General features: G+C 45.7%; 1 protein-coding gene across 1 annotated transcript; it reads left to right on the top strand.

Annotated features, from left to right (window-relative positions):
* The first annotated feature begins 10301 nt into the window (after positions 1–10301).
* On the top strand, positions 10302–18642 carry CNGA2 (cyclic nucleotide gated channel subunit alpha 2). The gene is made up of 6 exons (XM_011279517.4): positions 10302–10437; positions 10652–10744; positions 11375–11545; positions 12642–12749; positions 14395–14501; positions 14850–18642. Exons 1-6 carry the CDS (start codon positions 10328–10330, stop codon positions 16262–16264), a joined length of 2004 nt encoding a protein of 667 aa, XP_011277819.1. The 5' UTR covers positions 10302–10327; the 3' UTR covers positions 16265–18642.
* Positions 18643–22778: the final 4136 nt, after the last annotated feature.

Consider the following 22778-nt stretch of genomic DNA (forward strand, 5'->3'; position numbering starts at 1 on the left):
GGTCTCCATGTGGTAGGGGCAGGAGCCCATGAAAGTGTACAGGTCCTAGAGCCTGTCTTGACATGGTATTTCATGTGATTGGTCTTCCCAGGAAGCTGAGGGAAAGTGGCTGTGTGGGGAACCATTGTCCCTTGTCATAGCAGCTGAATGAAATCCTGGGGGCTCTAGGAGTATGTAGACACAGAGTTCTATCTTAAGCTTGGTGCAAGGCTGCTAAGTCTTTGTTCTCTTCTAGGAGAGTGGAATAGAGTGGTTTGAGGAGGCTTGAAGTAGAGGGGCTGAGGGGCTACTTGGCCAGACAGAGTTTGGTGGGAGAGAAGGAGAATCTTGTGGGTCTTACCTCCTACACCTGCCTCCACTGTCTGCCTAGCCCAAGGCATTTCTGTGTATCCCAGCCTCAGAGCATGGGGAGTGTGCCACTTGGAGCTCCATGGCTCTCTGCATATGAGGAACAATGGAGGTAGGGGTGGGGGTTATGTAGTGCTTCTTTCAGAACTCCTACTGGGATTTCAGTCTTTGCTTTCAGCCCTTTGAGTTCACTCTGGCTTCTTCAAAAGAGCCTTGAGGAAGAGTTACCACTACAGGCCTCTCAGGCTTTGGGAGCCAGCCCTTCTACCATTTGATTACATCTTCAATCAAGTTTTTGGAGCTTCTGACTGAGGAAAGATTCCACACCCAGGCCTAGGGCAGGGACAGGCTCTCCATTTTGGCCCCTCAGCTGAGCTTGCCCTTTGTCTCAGCTTGACCCCAGGCCAGGAAGTGTCACCTCCATCCATGTTGGCCTGTGGCCATAAGAGGCATCTACTGTTGAGGTGGCCTAGTCTCTAGATTTCCTGCCAGTGTCCTGTCCCTGCTGTTGAAAGAGCATGAGAAGAGCCCTTAGTACCACTTGTGAGGTAAAGCCTCCAGGGTGATGGCTGCCTTACCTAAAGGGAGTGACATTAAGTGCTTGGACTGGATACATGTGCTTTGAGTTGAACCCCAACTGTGGCTGACAGGGTGTATTCTTGGTTGGCCCTTAGGTGCCATGGTGGCCTCAAAACTTCTAGGACCAGACCTGGCCCTACCCCACGAAGCTCCAACATGAGATGGTTCCATAAGAGATGAGGTTGCAAAGATAGGTCTGGTGAAATCCAGAAGAGATTTGAATGCCCAAATGCAGAGTTTGGAATTTGTCATGTAGATGATTCATATACCCATTCAATAAGTACTTAACACACCATGTCCTTATTCATGTCGATGTAACTATCTTGTGAGGGATAGACAATAAGCATGTAAGGAAATGACAAGTTTATGATACAAATAAAGTGGGTAAAAGTGAAAATAAAACAAGATATAGATTTGGGAAAGTGCAAGTTCAGGAAATTCATTCATTCATTCATTCATTTGTTCGTTCATTCAGTTCCCAAATACATATGTGCTTATCATTGGGCTAGGCTTTTGAGATTAATGACTAAACACAATAGACAAGTCCCTGCTCTGAAAAAGTTTATTTCTAAGGTGAGGGCATCTGCCCATTCAATGGGTTTTGGATGCAGGAGTGACAGACAGACCCTGGTATAGACTTACTGAACTCACTCTTGTAGTGTGGAAGGTAGAGACGAGGTAGGGCTGTGGGTTTGGAGGCAAAGAAGCAAAGAGTCAGAAGGCTGTGACAAGGGTTGAGGCCAGGCCTAAGGCAACAGCAGTCAGACTAGACAAGAAAGAAGGTACTGAAGGAAGGTTTCGGCAGTAAAACCAACAGGATTTACAGATGGAGTGGGGCATACCAAGGATGATTCCTAGCTTTCTGGACTAAGCACCTGTGGGGGGAGATGTGGCTTTCTCAAGATAAGGCACTGGGGAGATAAGAGTTGGGGCTGGGGTCAGAAGGTCATGTCAGATTGGGACATGTTGAGTCCAAGGCCCAATGACTGCCCCCAGGAGATAGAGATGGCCAATGGACACCTGGGGATGTGGAGCACAGAAAGGGCTTCTCAGTGGGGACAACAGGTATTGGGGATATGAACTACTATCTCTAGGGTCCAGTCTGTCCTAGGAAGAGCCTCCCTCCCCTGGGGTATGGATTGAGTGTGGCTGATGTCAGAAATAATGCCCTAACCCCAAGTTTGTAAGGAAATGAATTCTGTCTTGGCAAAAGAAGCCAAACCATGGCAAGTTTCTGATGTCATGGTGTCTACACTAGAGGCTGCAGCCCATTGCCAAAGGAATGATCAACTGTGCTGGCCTACTAGACCTCTTGTACAAAGCCCTGTCTCTCTGGAGACTTTGTTCATTCAACAAATAGTTCTTAAGCATCTGTTTCTTAAAGAAGCTATGCTGGAGCCTGACCTCAGGGTGGCTGATGATAACCAAAAGTGAATAAACATCAAGGATTTACTGCCTTCCAGGTACTTACTCCACCTCCAGCTTGGGGTTGCCCACTCTCAGCTCCTGCTAATTCTCCTTTGCCATAGCTGGGCCCCTTTCAGATGTCCCTCAAAGCCTGGGGTACAAGGAGTCACTGCAATTTCAGCTCTACAAGAGCCTGCAGTGCCTGGTGCAGTTATGACCTAACTCTCCTCTTGGTAGTCATGCCCGATTTCTTGATTCTGTTCACCTTCCAGGCTGGCCCTGTGGCTGAGTGTGCTTTTGGAGCCAGATTGCTTAGGTTTGAATCTGTGAAGTGGGAATAATAATAGTATCAGACTCATCAGATTGTGAGGATTAAGTGAATTAACTCAGGTCAAATACTCAGCACATGATAGCTACTGAATGAGTGAGAAGCTGCCTCTGTACCCCCAGGTTCTAGCTTCTTCTTGGTTCTTCTTGTCACTGTCTGCCTGCCTGCCTACTTCCCTGCTTTCCTGCTTGCTTGCCCTTACCTCCCAGCCACCCATGGTGTGCATGACTCACCTCTTGGTACCATCCTTTGCCTGCAGCCTAGGACCTTCTCTGCTGTAATGGCTAGGATTGAATATCTGAGGCACTAGCTTCTGGCTTGAGACTTGGAGCCCACCTTTCTAGGCTGTCAGTCATGGAAGAATTCCCTTCCTAATCATAGAATAAAAACTCTGGCTGGTATTAACTTGAATCTGAGGCCAAGATGGCCTGGACTGTAAAAGAAGTTGGGATACTTGGTCACCTGGAGGGACTCATGAGATTTCCAGGAAGCGGCACTGGAGTGAGTCTCTCTACTAGCAGTTTCCTCTTCTGAGCTGAGTCTTCTGAGATTCCTCAGAACTGCACTAAGGTTTATGTTTTCTTACCCCTCTCTCCATCTCTTCCTTACTTTCATTCATCAATGTGTATATCAGTGCTTTCCAGGAGCCAGCTTCAGTGCTATGTGGGGATGCAGTGCCTAACAATGCAGATACTGATGCCTGCCCTCAGGCAGTGCACATTCTAGTGCAGGATGGTGTTGACAAGAAGGGTGGCATAGTGTGGATTTCACCCTAAGACTTTGAAAACTTGGTGAGAAGCTGTGCATAGGGAGACTGAGCCTGGACATGCTCTTCAGGAAGAAGCTTGAGTACCAAGCCACACTGAAGGCCAGAAGCTGAAGGCTTGAAGTCTCAGTTGGTCACAAATATCTTTTGAAAGGCTGATGGTGGTGGTGAATTCAGTGTGATTTGGGATGAGGTGAACTGCTGTTGTCCAAGGGGAGCCAGAGAATGATGTCCAGTTGGAAGTTGGAAGGAAAGCCTGAGAGACAGATTTTGCCTTTATTACTATCAGGTTCTACCTTTATTATTGGACATTTTATTTCAGTTTTACTTTTGTGACTGTACATAATGTGTCTTATTTCTCTGGTTACTTTAAAGATTTTTCCATTATCAATGGATTTGCAGAATTTGATTATAATGTGCCTTGGTATCATTTTCTTGATTTTTCTTGTGCTTAGGTCATTGAGATTTTTGTATCTGTGGGCTTATAGTTTTTCTCAAAATTGAAAAAAAATTGGCCATTATTTCTTCAAATATATATTTTTTTCTCTCTCTCCTTTAGGAACTTCACCAACACCTATATTAAGCCACTTGAAGTTGTCCTACGGCTCATTGACGTTTTGCTCTTTCTTTTCCTGTTTCTCTTTTCTCTTTGTGCTTCATTTTGGACAGTTGATTTTTTTAATTTTTTTAATGTTTATTTATTATTTTGAGAAAGAGAGAGAGAGAGAGAGAGTGAATGAGAGAAAGAGAGAGACAGAGACAGAGACCAGCAGAGGAGGGCAAAGAGAGAGACACACACAGAATCTGAAGCAGGCTCAGCTATCAGCTGAGCTATCAGCACAGAGCCTGACGTGGGGCTTGAACTCATGAGCTGTGACATCATGACCTGAGCCAAAATTGGATGCTTAACTGACTGAGCCACCCAGGCATCCCTCATTTTAGATAATTTTATTATGTTAGACAAAATACACTAAACAACATGAAAGTTGTTGTCTTCAAGTTTACTAATCTCTTTGCAACATCTGATTGGCAATTAGTTCTATCTAATGTACTTTTCATTTCAGAATTTGTAGTTTTCACCTTTAGAAGTTTGATCTGGGTCTTTTCATATATTCCATACTCTTACCTAACTTTTTCAACATATGGAATATAGCTACTTTAAGTATTTTAATACCCTTGTCTGGTAATTTTACACTTGTATCAGTTCTGGATTTATTTTAATTGGTAGATAATTTCCTCATCATTATGGAGACATTATCTGTATGCTTGGTAATTTTTAAGTGGATGCCACACATTGTGAATTTTACCTTGTTGGATGCTGGATACTTTTTTTTTAATTCTTAAAAATATTTTTGGGTCTTGCTCTGGGATGAAGTTAAGTTATTTGGAAAGGGTTTGATCCTTTTGAGTTTTGCTTTTCAGACTTTTTCAGTGGGACCAGAACAGGGTTCAGTCTAGGAATGAATTATTCTCCATTACAGTATCAGGACCCTTCTGGATACTCTACCCAATACCCCATTAATCATTAGGTTTTCTAGTCTAGTTGGTGGCATCAGACACTATTCTAAGCCCTGTGTTAGGGTTGGGAGGTATTACCTCTAATTTTTTGGAATCATTATTTCCCCAGCCATAGATAACTTCCTTCATCATAGGTGTGTGTTAATAAATGGTCAGGTGAATACTTGAAAGGGTCTCTGCACATCTCCAGAATTGTGTCTCTTTGCAGTTCTCTCTTCTCCAGTACTCTGTTCTGCAAACTCTAACTGCCTTGATTTCCTTGGATATTCTCGTCTGTCTTCTCAATCCAAGGAATCTATAAGGCTCCATCTGGGTTTCCTGTCTCTGTGACACAGTCTGGGACCTCTCACAAAAGTAATCTGGGGCAAGTGTAGGGATAATTTTCTTCCTGACTCTTAGTGGTCATTGACCGTTGTTCCCGAATGTCAGGGAGGCAAACTGGAGTTCAGGTGAGAGGCTGGGCTGGTGTTATAAATTTGCAAGTCATCGGAATACAGATGTGTTTAAAGCCACAACCCTGACTGAGGAAATGAAAGAACAGATAAGGGATCCATCCAGAGACTGAGTTCAGGAAACTCCAAACTTTAAAGTTAGGAAAGAGGAAGATGCTTTTATAGGACGCTGTAAGAAGTCGCCAGTGAGGGAGGAGAACAAAGAGAGTGGAACCCCTTATTTCAAGAAAGAGAGAGTAGATAAGATGTGTCAAATGTTGTTGACAAACAGAATAGACATGAATTGAGAAGTGACTCTGAGGATGACTTGTGCTCCTCTCTTCCCTTTTATTCTGGGAACAACATTTTCAGAGACTCGGCCAAACTCTCTTTAACCTCAGCACTTATCACAGACCTGATGCACAATAGGTGCCATGGAAATATGCATGGGATAGGTGAGTGAATAAAAGAGTACCAGGCAGCAGTGAGCATTTGAATGAGCCACAAACGGGAAGCTAATCTGCCTTTTTGTCTTGGCTGTATGACTACTTTGTCCCTTCTGTCCCTGGCTTTAGCATCTCTGAAGGAATTGTCCTCAGAATGCTTTCAACCAGGATCCAAGAAACTCCTTGGATCTTGTTTTTCTATAAAAGTTTTGGGTTGGTTGCTCAACTTGTAGGTGAAGAGAAAAGAGGTCCAGAAGTATATCATGATTGACGTCAGCCTTTTTACAGAATCATTGTGTTACTCTGAAAGCTTTCTTCCTTGGGTGTCCCACTTTCCATCTAGGACCCTACCCATTTCTCTTCCCTTTGCCAGTTACATGGTGTGCTGTCTTTCTTGCCCAGCCTAGTCCTGCCCTCACACTTACTCAGTTTCCCCTGTGTAACCCTGCAGCAGCCATTGCAAACCTTCTGGTCTCCAGTCTGCATCTACTGTTGCCTGATGCCTCTGAAGATGAAACCTCTTTCATTTCACTGAGAATGTAAGAATTCTCACATGACTGAGCCCCTTAGGGTGTTTCTCACAATATCCCCATCCCCATCTAACCTGTCTGTCTGTCACCTCCTTCCTTCCTAGTCTATTCATTATTGGCCCCTCCCTCCATGTTCTTCATAAGTCTCCCCTTACTCCTCTGGTACCTGGAGCCACCCATTATATCCATCTTTCATGAGCTCCAGCCTTAAATGGAATTGGTCACATTTACAGATACTTTCATTATCTGTTGAATTGTTCTTCAAAAACTTTATACCTGCTTTTTTAAAAATCTCCTTTTAGTGAAAGAATAACAGGAGCAACACAGAGAACCTCTATCTCTCTCCTTTCTCCCTCAGTCAAGCTTCTGGAAAGAGTTAGCTATATTCATATCTTTTCTTTCTCACCTCCTACTACTTACTTATGAAACCCTGCAAAACATGCTGTTTTTTACCACCACTCCCAGAGGCTGCTCTTTTTTTTTCTTAGAAAATTTAAGTATAGTTGACACATAATGTCGCATTAGTTTCAGGTGTACAACATAGTGAATCAACTTCTCTGTCATGCTGTGCTCACCACAAGTGTAGCTACAATATGTCACCTTGCAACACGATTACAATATCATTGACTATATTCTCCACACTGTACCTTTATTTATCCTTGTTATGCATTAATTCCATAAGTGGAAGCCTGTATTTTCCACTCCCTTTCACCTGTTTTTCCCATCTCCCCACCAACAAACAAAAAGTAGAATCAAACCTATAAATACAGAGAATAATCTAATGACTGCCAGAGGAGAGGGAGGCGGAAGGTTGGAGGCTGCTCTTGCTTGAGGCAGTAGACAAAGACAGGCTCCACAGGCAATCCTGCTCTTCTTGATGCAAGGGTGGGCTCCTGAAGCCTCCTCCCTTCCTGAAAATCTCCCTTCTTTGGGGCTTGTCCTCAGTCACTCCCACTCTTTCAGCTCCTTGGGTCACCTTTCACCTTTACAGGTCCTCAGAACTCCCCTCCACTTCCTTCTATGCTCTCATCCCCTTGGAGAGCTTTAACTCCTAGCAAACCCTGATAGTGTCCATGTCTTCCCTCCAGTCCAGAGCCTGGTGAGGATTGGGCCAGTCAGAGTCTGATGCAGCAGGTCTAGAGAGCAATAGTGAAGACTTGAGACCAGGCCAGTGCCTTGGGAATGGAAGACAGTGGATGGACAGATTGTTTACACTTTGGGGGTTCTTTTGACTGAGGATAGAGACTCTCTTGATGTGATGATGGAAGGAAACAAGGAGTTATGGTTGACATCCAAGTTTCTGGTTTGGATGACTGGGTAGAAGGCAGGCCCCTTTATGAGATGGGTAACCTGGAGAAACCAATTTGTAGGCAAAGGTGTCAAGTTTAGTTTCAGCTATGCTGCATTTAATGTGCCTCAAAGGAGATTTCTACCAGGCAGCTGGTGATATGGGTGGGTAGCTTTGGAGAGACGCCTGGGTTCTAATCTTGCTTTGGGACATGATGGTAAATGAAGCCTTAGGACTAGATGAAATTTTTGGAGAGTGTGAGGATGAGAACCAGTGGCCTAGCTGCCTACAGGATAAGGGGATTGCTGCCTGCCTTTGTTCCCTGCCAAGCAGCCTGAAAGGGTGGTTCTGATGAATAAAAGTGTGTGTGGCAGGGCAGCTGCTGGGCAACCAGACTGAAGGAAGGGTCTGTTCCCAGCAGAGAAGGAATAGAAATCATGGGATAGGCATCTGTCTTGGTGCTAGGACCTTAGAGAGGGCATAAATTTTATGTGCCCCCAGAGCTGTCCCTTTTGTGGGCTGAGAGCCACTGCTATTAGGGATGATTAGTAAGTGAGGAAGAGGTCCAACTGTGACAGGCAGCACCTGCACTAGATGTTTATCAGTGAGAGGCTGTCCTTAGTCCTCTGCTTGGTGTTTGCAGCCTCCCTGGGCTGGCTTGACCTCCTCTGCTCACTCTCCACTCTGGGTCTAGCCCCCTCACACCAGTGTACTTTCCATCCTTGCAATGGATTTGCCCTTTACTGCCCCACCTGTACCCCTGCTGTTCATTCACTAAACAGTGCTCTACCGAGGCCCACTCTGATCAGTGTGAATGGCATCAACTTTGTTTGCATTGCCTGGAACTTTCTGTCTCCATGGTCTGCTGCCTCTAGGGTCCAAGAAGGGACTCAGAGATGCTGCTTCCTATTCCTCAGGTGCCCTCATTAGCATCCCAGTGCAGTAGTCCCACAGAGAGCACCAGGGGAGCAGCTTTGAGGCTGCTTGTTATTACCACTCACCATGGAGCTTGATGTACCTGCCATCACCATGGTGACGGCTTCAGACACTGGAACAGGTGGATGGGGAGGGGGAGATGAAAAGGTGGGGAGTGGCAGGGTTTCAGCAGTAGGGGCCATAGGTAACCTGGGGAGTGTGCTGACCATTTATGATCAAAATCTGGTGGGGCATGCCGACCAGCCTGAGCAGAGAAGAGCTGCCCTGAGTCTCTCTTGCCCCAACCCCCCTGACCCCATGCCAGGAAATACTGCAGAATACAATCTCCTGTCTCTCTTCTGGATTTTCCCTCTCAGGCTCCTTGTTCTTAGTCTATTTTGTGGACACCTCCTCCTCTACTCATATCTTAAATGTTAGGGTTCTCCAGAGCTCTGAACTGGTCCCTCACTCTGTATTCTCTTTTTGTGTGATTCCGCCCACTTGCTCTCCCATCCATCTCTGAGTCCTGCCTTTTCTCCCTCCTGAGTAGTTTTACACTCTACTCACCTCAGGCTCTCTTGGCACCATCTTCTTCAGCTTTCTCCCTACCACCTTGCCTTCAATCTTGTTCCCCATTTAGTCCAGTCTCTACTTAGCAGCCAGAGGATATTTCTAGAATATAATGCTGCTCTACCTATGCTACTTCTCAGCTCTTCCAAGGCTCCCTGTAGCCCAAAGGAGAGAGTCCTGCCTGGTACCACTGCCTATGGAGCCCATGGAGCTCATGGAGCCTATGGGAGCTCTTCCTTCTCTCCTCTTCATTCCCTGCTCGACACACAGAGCTCCTCTTTGTTTCTCAGCTTGTGCGACATTACTTGGAATGTGTGCTAGAAAGAATATAACTGGAGCTGAAAGGAGGATCCCCAGAGACAGTACCCCTGGTTGAAAGAGTCAATGAAAAATGGACTCCCACCTGAGGAGCATGAGTTTTAACGTGGTCTTGGGTCAGGAGAGTCAGAGATCCAGGGGGGGTGGCAGCTGTTTTTGGCCAAGGAGATACATCTCGTTCCATGGGGCAGGAGTTTTGGGGCAGTGGCTGGTTTGGAGGTGCTCAGCAGTGTAAGTATGTGCAAGACATCTGCAAAGCCAAAGCACCAGAAGATGTCTTAGACAGTTTTTATCTATTTTTTTGTTTATTTTATTTTATTTTATTTTGAGAGAGAGAAAGGGGAAGAGGAGAGAGAGAGAGAGAGAGAGAGAGAGAGAGAGAGAGAGAGAGAGAAGGAAAGAGAATCCCAAACAGGCTCCATGCTGTCAGCACTGAGCCAGACATGGGGCTCAATATCACGAACCGTGACATCATGACTTAAGCCAAAATCAAGGGTTGGAGGCTTAACTGACTGGGCCACTCAGGCACCGCTGTTTTGTTCCATTTTAGCATTGATAGTCAATTTATCAAAAAATTCACTGCAGTAAAAGAAAAATAAACACATTTTGCAATTTACTCCTGTTTCCTTTTAAATTACCGGGCATGGTGGGGACAGAACCATCACCTTTTGGTGCTTAGAGCCTGGTACTTAGGCAGTGCTGGATCCCTCTGTCCTGCATTGCCATAGCAGTACCCAGGAATGCTGAGGTTTGCCAGGTGAGCCCTGGTTCTGTTCTCACTGCTCACCTGCAACTCTTCTACTTTATATGGTATCTAAGATTGTCTGTGAGCTTCCTCTTGGCCATCTCTTTAGCAGGTGAGGATATCAGTCATACATGGAGGATGACAGAAAAATCCAATGGTGTGAAGAGTTCCCCAGCCAATAACCACAACTTCCATGCACCTCCTGCCATCAAGGCCAATGGCAAAGATGACAACAGGACAAACAGCAGGTGAATTTATTGGATTGGATGGTTTCAGAGATGACCTGGAGGCTTCTCCTTTCTCCCAGCTTTGCCTTACTGCCACAGAGCAAACAATCTTTGGCTTAAAGTTACCCTCTAAAGGGACCATGGGATTTCTAAGCACCTTCCAGGAGATAAAAGTATAATAGGAGACAAAGTATGCCCAGAGAAACCTTGGTCAACTCTGCTCCTTCCTCTACAGGCCACAATCTACAGCCGATGATGACACCTCCTCAGAACTGCAGAGGCTGGCGGAGATGGATGCCCCCCAGCGGGGGAGGGGTGGCTTCCGCAGGTGGGTTCCACCACTGCTACCTGTTCTTGCCCATGGGGCCTATCAGAGTGGTTACCATGAGTCTCTTTGTCTCACTCCAACTGAGCCTTTCTGCCAAGATCCCTAGGAAGCAGTTTTCTTCTGAGGAGGCTCCTGTGAGCAAGCTAGAAGTGGTCAGTGGATCATTCCCTTTAGAATTGTCTGTCTCCTAATTGAGAGAAGGGGGGGGGATCTTTTCCAGCAAAAGGGTCTAAGTAGAGGACCTTGAGATCTGCAGCCCAGAGTCATAAGGCTCCATAGGGAAATCAAGAAAGTTAGGCCAATCTTCCTCCTGGCCTGTCCTCCATTAGCACAATCTTTATCTTGCTTGAAACCACCTATTTGTTCTTCATAAGCAACTGACATGGCACCTCCTACAGGGAGTCTTCTCAGAGCTATCCCTTACCCCTCAGGCTGCATTCAGAGACATACCTGAACTCCTCTCTGCCCTCAGTGCTGGCCCCCTTCCCAACTCTTAGCATGGGGGACATCATAGACTGGCCTGTTTCCAGGGTCTCTCCATCTCCCTCAACAGATACTGAGCTCTTGGGCCCAGGTCCTTTCTGAACAGTATGATTCTCCTCTCTGGCTCATGCTCCCTGTCATCTCTAGGATTGTCCGCTTGGTGGGGATCATCAGAGAGTGGGCCAACAAGAATTTCCGTGAGGAGGAACCTCGACCTGACTCATTCCTGGAACGTTTCCGTGGGCCTGAGCTCCAGACCGTGACAACACAGCAAGACGATGGCAAAGGCAACAAGGACGGCGAGGGCGAGGGCACCAAGTATAGTTTTCCAGCTTTTGGGACTGGAGGGACTCCCAAGCATGCAATTGTAGGGTTTGGTGACCTTTCTTATGCCATCACCAGGGACAGACTGGGGTCTATACCAAACCCTGCCATGACAGGTAAAGGAGTTGGCAGAGGAGACCTGCTATGGTTTTAACTCCAGTACATTTCCATTTTCCTTGTTCACAAACTTTCCAACTTCCAGGGGCCAATTGCCATGGGAGCCCCTGGTGGCTTTTCTTCCCTTAGCTGCCCTTTTTCATATGTCCTCTTGCTGCTAATGAGGCAAATTAGCAAGGGCACCTAAATATGTACCAGCCCCTCTCAGTTTCAGCAGTCAGTAAATGCAGAGAAGGGTGAAACTGGGGAGTGCTGCTGAGAGTATGACCACACCAGTGCCAATGTAGATACAGAGGTGGGCCTTTGGAGAGGCCATACTGGGGGCTAACTGGCTAAGGAAGGCCTGGAACAACTGCACAGGAAGGAGTAGGGAGGGCAGAGAGGTGGAACCAGAGGGTCTATTCTTTGAGGAATGAGTAGGCAACTGGGGATGTCTGGCCAAGCCGGCATTCCACAATTCTGGCCAGTGGAGGAAAAGAGCCTTTGCCAAGACAGGACGTAGCTTCTGGGAAAGTGATTTGGGAGCTGGAGGCCAGAGACCAAATAAGGAGAGTGGGGTGGGCAGGACGCACATGGCACTCACTTGCTTGGAGTTCCTCTTTCTTCCCAAGAGGGATCCCTGAGCCCTCATTACCATCCTGTGGAAGTCCCTCCCTAGGTCCTGAGGCCAACCCCAATAAAGACACTGCCCCTTGCCTTGCCCTCTGAGCAAGGAGTCTCCATAAGTCATTGGAGCCAATGGGCCTATGCGGGGTTAAAATAGGAAGAAGGGTGACTCTTATCTATGTGACCTCTACTCAGATGCCCAGTACCAAGTTGTGGCTTTCTGAAAATGAGGCCCTGAGCCAACTCAGTCCTTACTCTGTACATCCTCATAAGTGTTACTTTTTAAGGGACCCGTAGCCTCTGGGAGCTGGGGTGTTGCCACACTGGGGACCTAGTCCCCAAGCCTGGCCTCTGTCTGTCTCCTCAGGAAGAAATTTGAACTATTTGTCTTGGACCCAGCTGGGGACTGGTACTACCGCTGGCTATTTGTCATTGCTATGCTTGTCCTCTACAATTGGTGCCTGCTGGTGGCCAGGTGAGCAGGGAGGGATCTGGGAGGGGGTGGCCAAAGAAGCCCAGGGCACAGGCTTTGGGTTTGAGAGAATACCAGTCTCAGCTATGGACGCAGAACTCATTCCAGCTCAGCCTTCTTTCTGAATTTTCTGCTTGCCAATGGCACCTCCCTCTGCCCTATTAACCCTCAATGCCCCCTCCCACCTTCCAGTTTAATATGCTACTAAAGCTTCACCTCTATCCTTTTCCTGGTATCCATAATCTGTTCCTACTTCTCCATCCACACCAACACTGTCCTTGGTAAGGCCACCCTCCTTTCTCCCTGGGACAAGTACAACAGCCTTGCACCCATTTCTTTCAGTCACTCTTGTCCCCTCTAATGCATCCTTCACACTTGCAACTAGTATGCTTTGTATAAACTGGGATTTGATTGTCAGTCATTCCTCACAAACCCTTCAATTGTCCCTCATTGCTGACAGGATGAAGTTCAAGCCCTCAATGTAACCTTCAAGGCCCTCTGGACCTGGCCTTCTCACTAGCTCTACCTTCTGGACAACCCCCAGCCCTAGCATTCTCTACTCTTGGATAATAACATGTTCTTGCCTCAAGAGAAAATTCCCTCTCCCTATTTTTAGCCTATGGAGATTCTTCTCACAATTTCAGTTCCAAAGCCACTCTCTACAGGTAGCTTTCCCATTCCACCCCATCCCCCACTTCAGTTATTCATTCAGCAAGGATTTGACTGAAACATCCATCAGGTCACTGCTGTCTTGGAGCTCTCAGGCTAGTGGGAGACACTGGCAGCAAATATGAACAAAACAAATGCCCAAGAGACATGAGGTTGGTGAAAGAAACTTTCTGGGAAGGAGGAACAAGTATCAAAACCTTGTCTCAGGATGGCCTAGTGTGGCTGGAAGACTCCAAGTGAGCATGAGGCAGTCACAGGACTATTCTGTAGGCTTTGTGCAGCAGAGGAGGGGGTTGGGCTTTTATGTGAAATGCGACCAAGTAGTTAGAATTAACTGCTTTTCCCTTTGACTAATACAATCATTGGACCATCATCCTGGGTTCTATCTCCTATTATGTCCATATCCTAGGTCTCTACCCATTCAGTCACCAAGTCTTGTTAATTCCTCCTAAAACTGTCCTGCATCCTCCAACCTTTCTTCATTACCACTACCTTTAGGCTAAGCCCAACTACTATCTTCTCTCTGACATGGATTGGCCAGTGCTCTGTATTGGGCTCTCAGTAGGTGTATGTTGAAAAGATGGGCATGGAGGCTATTCAGCTGTGTATTATAATTCATACTTCCAATGACTCGTTTTTCATTTAACTCACACTTGTCAAATCCTGGTGCTCTGGGCTAGAGCATGGGGCATGCAGTAATGACTCAGAGGTAGTCTCTGTCTTCTTGGCATTCATGGTTCAGTGGATGAGATAGACAAGTAATGGTCAGTGTAGATGTTTATTTAGGGATATCTATGCAATAATAAGAGTTGGAGTAAAAGTTGCTTGTCATTAAGTTTCTGCATGACACTAGACTGACTGTGAATCATCAGCATCCTGGTAGCCATCCCAAGACCTGCAGTCAGTGGGCACTCAGTTTGAGGCCTCCAGGGATCCTTGACTGGCTTTGAGGGTGAAGTCCAGTCCTGTCTTCCTACAGAGCCTGCTTCAGTGACCTACAGAAAACCTATTACCTAGTGTGGCTAGTGCTGGACTACTTCTCAGATGTGGTGTACATTGCGGACCTCTTCATCCGACTGCGCACTGGTAAGTGAATAACTGTGATGCACAGGCAGGAGCATGACCCATAGGTCCAAAATCCTGAGTCCACATTTTCAAGAAGCTCTCTTGACACAGTGTTAGACTCAACTGCCTGGCTGGGACTCGGGTTGGTGTCTGTTCCTCTTTGAACCTTACAGTCCCCATGTGCCTGGTGAGGTTTAGACCTTGGGATCATCTCTTGGGGTCCTTCATGCTAGCTTTGCTATGTGAATTTCCTATACCTCTCTTTAGGAATGAGGGTTGAGTGCGCAGTTTCTCCCTTGCTGAACATTAACCAATTAGGAAGGACAGGCTTGAGAGCAGAGCTGATATACTGATTTGCATCTCTACTAGGCTTTCTGGAGCAGGGGCTGCTGGTCAAAGATCCAAAGAAGTTGCGGGACAACTATATCCACACCCTACAGTTCAAGCTGGATGTAGCTTCTATCATTCCCACGGATCTGATCTATTTTGCTGTGGGCATCCACAGCCCTGAGCTGCGTTTTAACCGCCTGCTACACTTCGCCCGCATGTTTGAATTCTTTGACCGCACTGAGACACGCACCAGCTACCCCAACATCTTCCGAATCAGCAACTTGGTCCTTTACATCTTGGTCATCATCCACTGGAACGCCTGCATCTACTATGCCATCTCCAAGTCCATTGGCTTTGGAGTTGACACTTGGGTTTATCCCAATATCACTGACCCTGAGTATGGTTACCTGGCTAGGGAATACATCTACTGCCTTTACTGGTCTACACTGACACTCACCACCATTGGGGAGACACCACCTCCTGTAAAGGATGAGGAGTACTTATTTGTCATTTTTGACTTCCTGATTGGTGTCCTCATCTTTGCCACCATTGTGGGGAATGTGGGCTCTATGATCTCCAACATGAATGCCACTAGGGCTGAATTCCAGGCCAAGATTGATGCTGTCAAACATTACATGCAGTTCCGAAAGGTCAGTAAGGAGATGGAAGCCAAGGTCATTAAGTGGTTTGACTACCTGTGGACCAATAAGAAGAGTGTGGATGAGCGGGAAGTTCTCAAGAACTTGCCAGCAAAGCTGAGGGCTGAGATAGCCATTAATGTCCATCTATCCACCCTCAAAAAAGTGCGCATCTTCCAGGATTGTGAGGCTGGCCTGCTGGTGGAGCTGGTATTGAAGCTTCGTCCTCAGGTCTTCAGCCCTGGGGATTATATTTGCCGCAAGGGTGATATTGGCAAGGAGATGTACATAATCAAGGAGGGCAAGTTGGCAGTAGTGGCTGATGATGGTGTTACTCAATATGCCCTGCTCTCAGCCGGGAGTTGCTTTGGAGAGATCAGTATCCTTAACATTAAGGGCAGCAAAATGGGCAATCGACGCACAGCCAATATCCGCAGCCTTGGTTACTCAGATCTCTTTTGTTTATCCAAGGATGATCTTATGGAAGCTGTGACTGAGTACCCTGATGCCAAGAAGGTCTTGGAGGAGAGGGGCCGGGAGATCTTGATAAAGGAGGGACTGCTAGATGAGAATGAGGTGGCAGCCAGCATGGAGGTAGACGTGCAGGAGAAACTAGAGCAGCTGGAGACAAACATGGAGACCTTGCACACTCGCTTTGGCCGCCTGCTGGCTGAGTACACGGGAGCCCAGCAGAAACTTAAGCAGCGCATCACCATTCTGGAAACCAAGATGAAGCAGAACAATGAAGATGATTACCATGATTACCTGTCAGATGGGATGAATAGCCCTGAGCCAGCTGCTGTTGATAAGCCATAAGGTCTTGGGCCCAACTGCCTTAGCAGCCTTGTCCTTGACCCCAGGAACTAGAAGAGCTGTGTAGGTGTCCATATTTGTATGCATTACCCTCTTGAATTCTCCCCAAAGCCTCTCTGTCCTAGGTTTTTGCCTCAATCATCTAGGAGCCCTCCTCCAGGTCCAGCTAATAGCCAAGCTTATGCACAAAGTAGACCATGTTGGCTCAGTTTCCAGGAGCTTTAGCCTGTCCAAGTCTGAGGAAGAAAGAGAGGAGCATCTGAACTGTCTTCAAGGGGTCTGTCCTAGGGCTGGAAGCCTGGGCAATGATCTGTTCTGAAGAAGCAAATCTGCAGGACAGTGTGTACCCTAATGTGAAACTGCCCTCTCTCCCAGGTCCTTTGCACATAGCCACTTCCCATTTGGTTCTGGCCCTTGCTTTTCTAATATGTGTTGTGAATATCCCCATTTTCCTGCACATGTATGTAGTTCAAGAAATGACTACAGACAGCACAGGTACCCAGTGTCTGTATCCCAAGGCAAGGAAAGGAGGGGGGCAGGTAGAAGAGTGTTCTCTTAGGGGTGCCACTCCATCAGGCACTCCAAGCCCTAGTCTGTCCATCCATTTTAATGTTGCCATCCAGGAGTAAGGTCTCTGCAGGCTTCTCTGGACCAGGGAGATGATTATTCTCCTTGTTTCTGGTCCATTCCAAGGCAGGGAGTGAGGAGCAAGGAAATGCCACCTGGAGAAGGAGGTGGGTGGGAGCTCTAGCCATCACCCCTCTATACAGAACATTACTGAAGAGGCCCTGAGGCTGGCAGTGTGTGGGAGGCTCTTCAAGTTCATATCTGCAGTAGAGGCGCTTATAAGTTAATAAATTAATTTAAACTAGTGGTTATTGCTCAACTCTGCTATTCACATTTTTTCCTTTTCTCCCCTCTTTTTTCCTCTTATCCAGGACTCACCCTGCCTGGAACACTCTCTCTGCTGTCTTCTGCTGTCTATCTAAGCCCGACTTGTCCTTCAGGACTCAGCTCAGGCACCACCTTCTCAGAGAAAGCTCCCACATATGCAGTCAATCATCCCCTCTCTAGGCTCCCACAGCACTTGCTAGTCTGTGTCCTGGCTATTTGCTGTATGGTTGGTTTTCTGGTTTCCCTTCCAGACTGTGGGCTCTTTGAGGGCAGGGCCAAGACACTGTCCTTCACTGCTCTGTCTTCAGCCTTGGGGACATGCCTCGCCCAGGTCAGGCTTTCAGAAAATGTTTAATTACTGGGGCAGTAAGTGAACACACTGAAACTCTTAAGTTTCCATTTGCCAGTATCCAGGTCTTGACAGAAACACTACATCTGGTGATTCGTGGACAATCTTCTGGAGAAGCAGATATTTGAGTGGGTACCACTTGACCAGGAATCCAAAGGACAAGTGCTAATTAGTGAGCAAGAAGCTCTAGATGCAGATTTAGATGCCTTTGTGCACACCACTTATCTCTATCATCTACCTACCTATCTTTCTGCCTATTTGTCATCTATCTCTCTATGTCTCTATTTCTCCATCTACTAATCACAGAACAATACATATCAAATTTACCATCTTAACTATTTTTAAGTGTACAATTTTATAGTGTTAAGTACATTCACATTGTTGTGAAACAAATTTCCAGAATGTTTCAGCTTCCCAAACTGAAACTTTCTCCTCATTAAACAAAACTTCCCATAGTCTCTCCCTGCTAGCCCTTGGCAACCATCATTTTAATTTCTGTTTCTATTACTTGATTACTTTAGATACCTCATACAAGCAGAACTATACAGTATCTATCCTTTAGTGACAGGCTTATTTCATTTAGCATAATGTCCTTAAAGTTCATCTATGTTGTAGCATGTGTCAGAATTTCCTTCCTTTTTTAGGCTGAATAATACTCCATTGTATAGATAGAGCAAATTTTGTTTTTCCATTCATCTATCAATGGACACTTGGGTTGTTTCCATCTTTTGGCTACTGTGAATAATGCTGCTATGCACATGAGTACACAAATGTCTGCCCAATTTCTTTTTTTCATTTCTTTTGACACTATAACCAGAAGTAGAATTGGTGCATCATATAGTAATCCTATTTTTGTAATTTTTTGAGGGCCCATCATACTGTCTCCCATAGAAACTGCACCATTTTACATTCCCAGTAACAGCACACAAGGATTTTAACTTCTTTACATCCTCACGAATACTTGTTTCCTGTTTTTTTTTTTTTTTAACAGTAGCCATACTGATGGGTGTGGGGTGGTATCTCATTGTAGTCGTATATTCATTTCCCTTGTAAATAGTGATGTTGAGCATCTCTTCATGTGTTTGTTAGCCATTTGTTTATCTTTTTTGGAGAAATGTCTATTTAGTCTTTTGCAAATTTTTCAGTCATGTTGTTTGTTTTTTTAAATGTTGAGTTGTAGGAGTTCTTTATATACTCGTGATGTTAACTGATATCAGATATATGATTTGCAATTCTTCCCCCCATTCCATATGTTGCTTTTTAACTGTTGATTGTACATTTTTATACACAGAAGTGTTTAATTTTGATGTATTCCAATTTGCCTGGATGTAGGTGTCATCATTGATTTTCATTGGAATTCGTTCTTCTAGCCAGAATTATTTTACATTTAATGTACTTTCTTGGCCTCTTCCCTACCTTATAGTAACAAATCTTAACCAGGGGCAGACTCACTTGGAGGGATCTATAACCCATCTTACCCATGCTTAGACTTGGTCCTTGAGAGTGGGAGCAGTAGGGAGGTGGCATTCATGATTGAACAGCATTCTGTATATGCTTCCCCTTTGGGTGTTGGGCTGAAAGAAAAGCTCTAACTAAGCCCCTTCACTTCAAGACAGACTGAGCCCCCAGGAAGTGGAGTCCTTGGGGAGCCAACCAGTTGCTTGCCCAGATGCTTATAGATAAGGCTACATGAAGGAGCTAAGTTTCCCTACATGCTGGAAGCCAGAGTGGTATTAGTTTTGTTGCCCTAGAATGGCACTGGGCCCAGAATAAGGGGGAAGACTGCATTGAAAAACGTTTCCTTGGTTATAGTAAGAAATCTGCAGTCTTTCTCCCTAGAATGTGGTTTACCTTCTGTCCAGCCCCCACGGGTGCCTGATTTCACATCATCAACCTGGCAGACATTGAATCTTGGACCTGGTTTTCCCCAGTGCAAAGCAGCTGACTCATGTGGGTCATGTGGGGAACCCACTGTGTTGAGATGCAGGATTCAGGGCTCTGTTCCCACCCTCTCCCCAGACATCTTTGAATTGAATCACCCATGAGCTTTTGTGGTTCCTTGAATGTCTACATTCTCTTAGGCTTCTAGGACTTTTCTCATGCTGTTCCCTTTGCCTGGATCACTCTTCTGATTTTTCTTCCTCTGATACTCAGTTCGCAGGCTTACCAGAGCCTTTTATGTGAGACTTTCTTGCATACTGGACTGTGAGGGTCTGTTTAGCAATTGGTCTCTTCTCATCTAAACACACTTTGCTCATTGAGAAAAAGATGAAAGAGTGACAGAAAGAATATCCATGCAGCTCAGGGTGTATGTGTGTGTGTGTGTGTGTGTGTGTGTGCCATGCAGCTCTGGGTGTATGTGTGTGTGTGTGTGTGTGTGTGTATGTGTGTGTATGTGCACACATGTGTGTGCAAACACACACCTGTGTGAGTATCTGGATGTCAGCCTAGACAGACAGTGTCTGTGTCTGTGCCCTGTCCCAGTCCCCTCCTTGGTTGCTTTCTGCAAAAGCATGACTCTTTCCTGGCCATTTCTGGCTACCACCCCCACTTCTCTCCCATACCTGGGTGTAATATAAGAACTGAAGTACATTTTCCATTATGTGTTGTATTTATTCAGCACAGTTTGATGTTCCCTGCTCTTAATTTTAAAATATTTATATTGGAATGTTTTTTATTTTCCTCTGAAAATACCCACTTAAGGTAAATTGTCCTATTTGTATATAGCCACCAATGTGCTTTTCTTTGCATTGGTGACCTTCTGTAGAAAACAAAAGTCCCTGCTCCCACCCATCACTCTCCTTCCCCTTTTGGTCTGACCTTTGGTGGTTTCAGCCTGGCTTGCAGACTGCTGCTCCCAACTCAGCCCAGCCTGAGTCCCAGCCTCAGCAGCACATATCTGTTCCTTAGTCTTGAGCCTAAAGCTAATCTGACCTCTTCCTCCTTCCTTGAAAGGAGGCGGAAGTAGAGGGTCCCCTACTGAGTAGCCTGAAAACAGGAGCTCAGAAGCCCCCAGTGCACAGAGCCAGAAAACTCAGCCACCAGAGGGTGCATGGACCTAAGAAAAGGGTGGTGGGCTCTGCTCAATGAACCCCCCCCCCCCCCCCCCCCCCATCTAGCAGAGGGCAGAGCAGGGCTCACTGAGGCAGTTAGGTATCTACCCTCAAGGCTTCACTGTGCTGTCAGACCAGGTCTTCCTCTCTGAATGCCTCACTGCAATCCCTTCAAATGCCCTCAGAAGCTCCTGGGTGTCAAAGCCAATGGCTCAATTCAAGTCTGTGTATGCTAGGTGCCCAGATTCTGCTAAGGGTTGGGTATGAAGGAAATGTCAGGGTTGAACTTCAAGGGAATCTGGGAACTATGTTTGTAATTATTGATTTTAACGTGTATTGAGCAAAAAACACCAGTAGGTCTGTAAAACTCTTGATGTTATTGCACCCCAATGTTTATAGCAGCACTATCAACAATAGCTAAAGTATGGAAAGAGCCCAAATGCCCATCAACAGATGAATGGATAAAGAAGATGTGGTACACACACACACACACACACACACACACACACAAAATGGAGTATTACTCGACAATCAAAAAGAATGAAATCTTGCCATTTGCAACTATGTGGATGGAATTGGAGGGTATTATGCTAAGCAAAATTCGTCAGAGAAAGACAAATATTGTATGACTTCACTCATATGAGGAATTTAAGACACAAAACAGATGAACATCAGGGAAGGGAAGCAAAAATAATATAAACAGGGAAGGGGACAAAATATAAAAGACTCTTAAATATAGAGAATAAACTGAGGGTTGCTGGAGGGATCATGAGTATGGGGATGGGCTAAACTGGTAAGGCACATTAAGGAGGATACTTGCTGGGATGAGCATAGCAGATGAATCACTGGAATCTACTCCTGAAATAATTGTTGTACTATATGCTAACTTGGATGTAAATTTAAAAATTAATTAATTAAAAAATCCCTTGATGTTATGAATATTATTGCTTAGCATGGAGCTAAAGGAAAAAGTGAGCTGATTTAAGGTTGATTTAAAGAAAATGATTATATGAATAACTGTTCCAATAGCACATGAAGGTAGTGACCAGATAATGGTGAATATCCAAATGCCTACCAGATGCCACTAAGACATTTCAAAATCAACACCATCATAATTTACTTTTTGATTGTTTTTCTCCCAAACCAGCTGCATCCAATCCTCCCCATGTCAGTAATGGTTTATCCACCCTTTCAGTTGCTCAGGCCAAAACACTTTAACCCATCCTGGATTTACCTCTTTCCTTCATCCACTGTATCCAACCAGTCAGGAAATAGTCTCTGCTTAACTTTCAATGTAAAGTCAGAATCCACACACCTCTCCCACCTCCACTGGTCCCACTGTGGGCCAGACCACCATAAGTTCTCTTCCAGATACCTGCAGTTGTCTTCAGACTAGTGTCCTTGCTTCTACCTTGTCTCCCTAAAATCCTCTCCACTTACCTGCTTAAAACTTCCCAGTGACTTCCCATTATTCCTATAATAGAATCCAAACTCATGACTGTGGTCTCCAGGCCCTGTCTGTTATAGGCCCAGGCTATATCTCTGACCTTTCCTGCTCTTTCTCTCCCCCTGCTTCTCTCTGCCCCAGGCCTTCTGGTCTTTTAATTCTTAACACATGCTCACCAAGCTTGTGGCCTTGCACTTATTGTACATCTGCCTTGATCCCTCTTCCTCTAGACTGTTTCTTTGTCTTCAGGCTTCTGAAGGGGCCCTCACACAGATGCACATAAAAACAGCCTGCACCTCCTGTGTCACACTCAGTATCATTGTCCTGTTTGACTTTCTTTAAAGTATTTATTACTCTGTAGTCCTCTTGCTTATTTGTTTTCTTGTTTATTGATTGTTTCCCCCATTTCACTGTCAACACCCTGAAGCAGACATGATTGCTCTTCCCCATTGTATTGCCAGCACCTAGAGCAGACACTAGCAAGTTACAGTGCTCTTTAAATGCTGAATGCTGGGAACTCCTTGAAGGGCTGCCTCCATTCCCTCTCTCTAATGGATTATATCACATCTTCTAAGCTTCATCTCTCTCTCTCTCTTCGTATCCTCATATGCTCTAGGTGTGCTGTGGCCACTAACCCACCCAGGGTTGTCGCATAGGGAACTCAGCTTATACCTACTTCTTCCCTCAAATTTCTGTCTGTAACATCCTCATCTTTCAAAGTTAGCCATAAAACTACATTTCCCTGAAGTTTCCTTTGATGCTTACAAGCAGGTT

The sequence above is a fragment of the Felis catus genome, chromosome X (genome assembly GCF_018350175.1).
Source record: "Felis catus isolate Fca126 chromosome X, F.catus_Fca126_mat1.0, whole genome shotgun sequence".
NCBI classification, from domain to species: Eukaryota; Metazoa; Chordata; class Mammalia; order Carnivora; family Felidae; genus Felis; species Felis catus.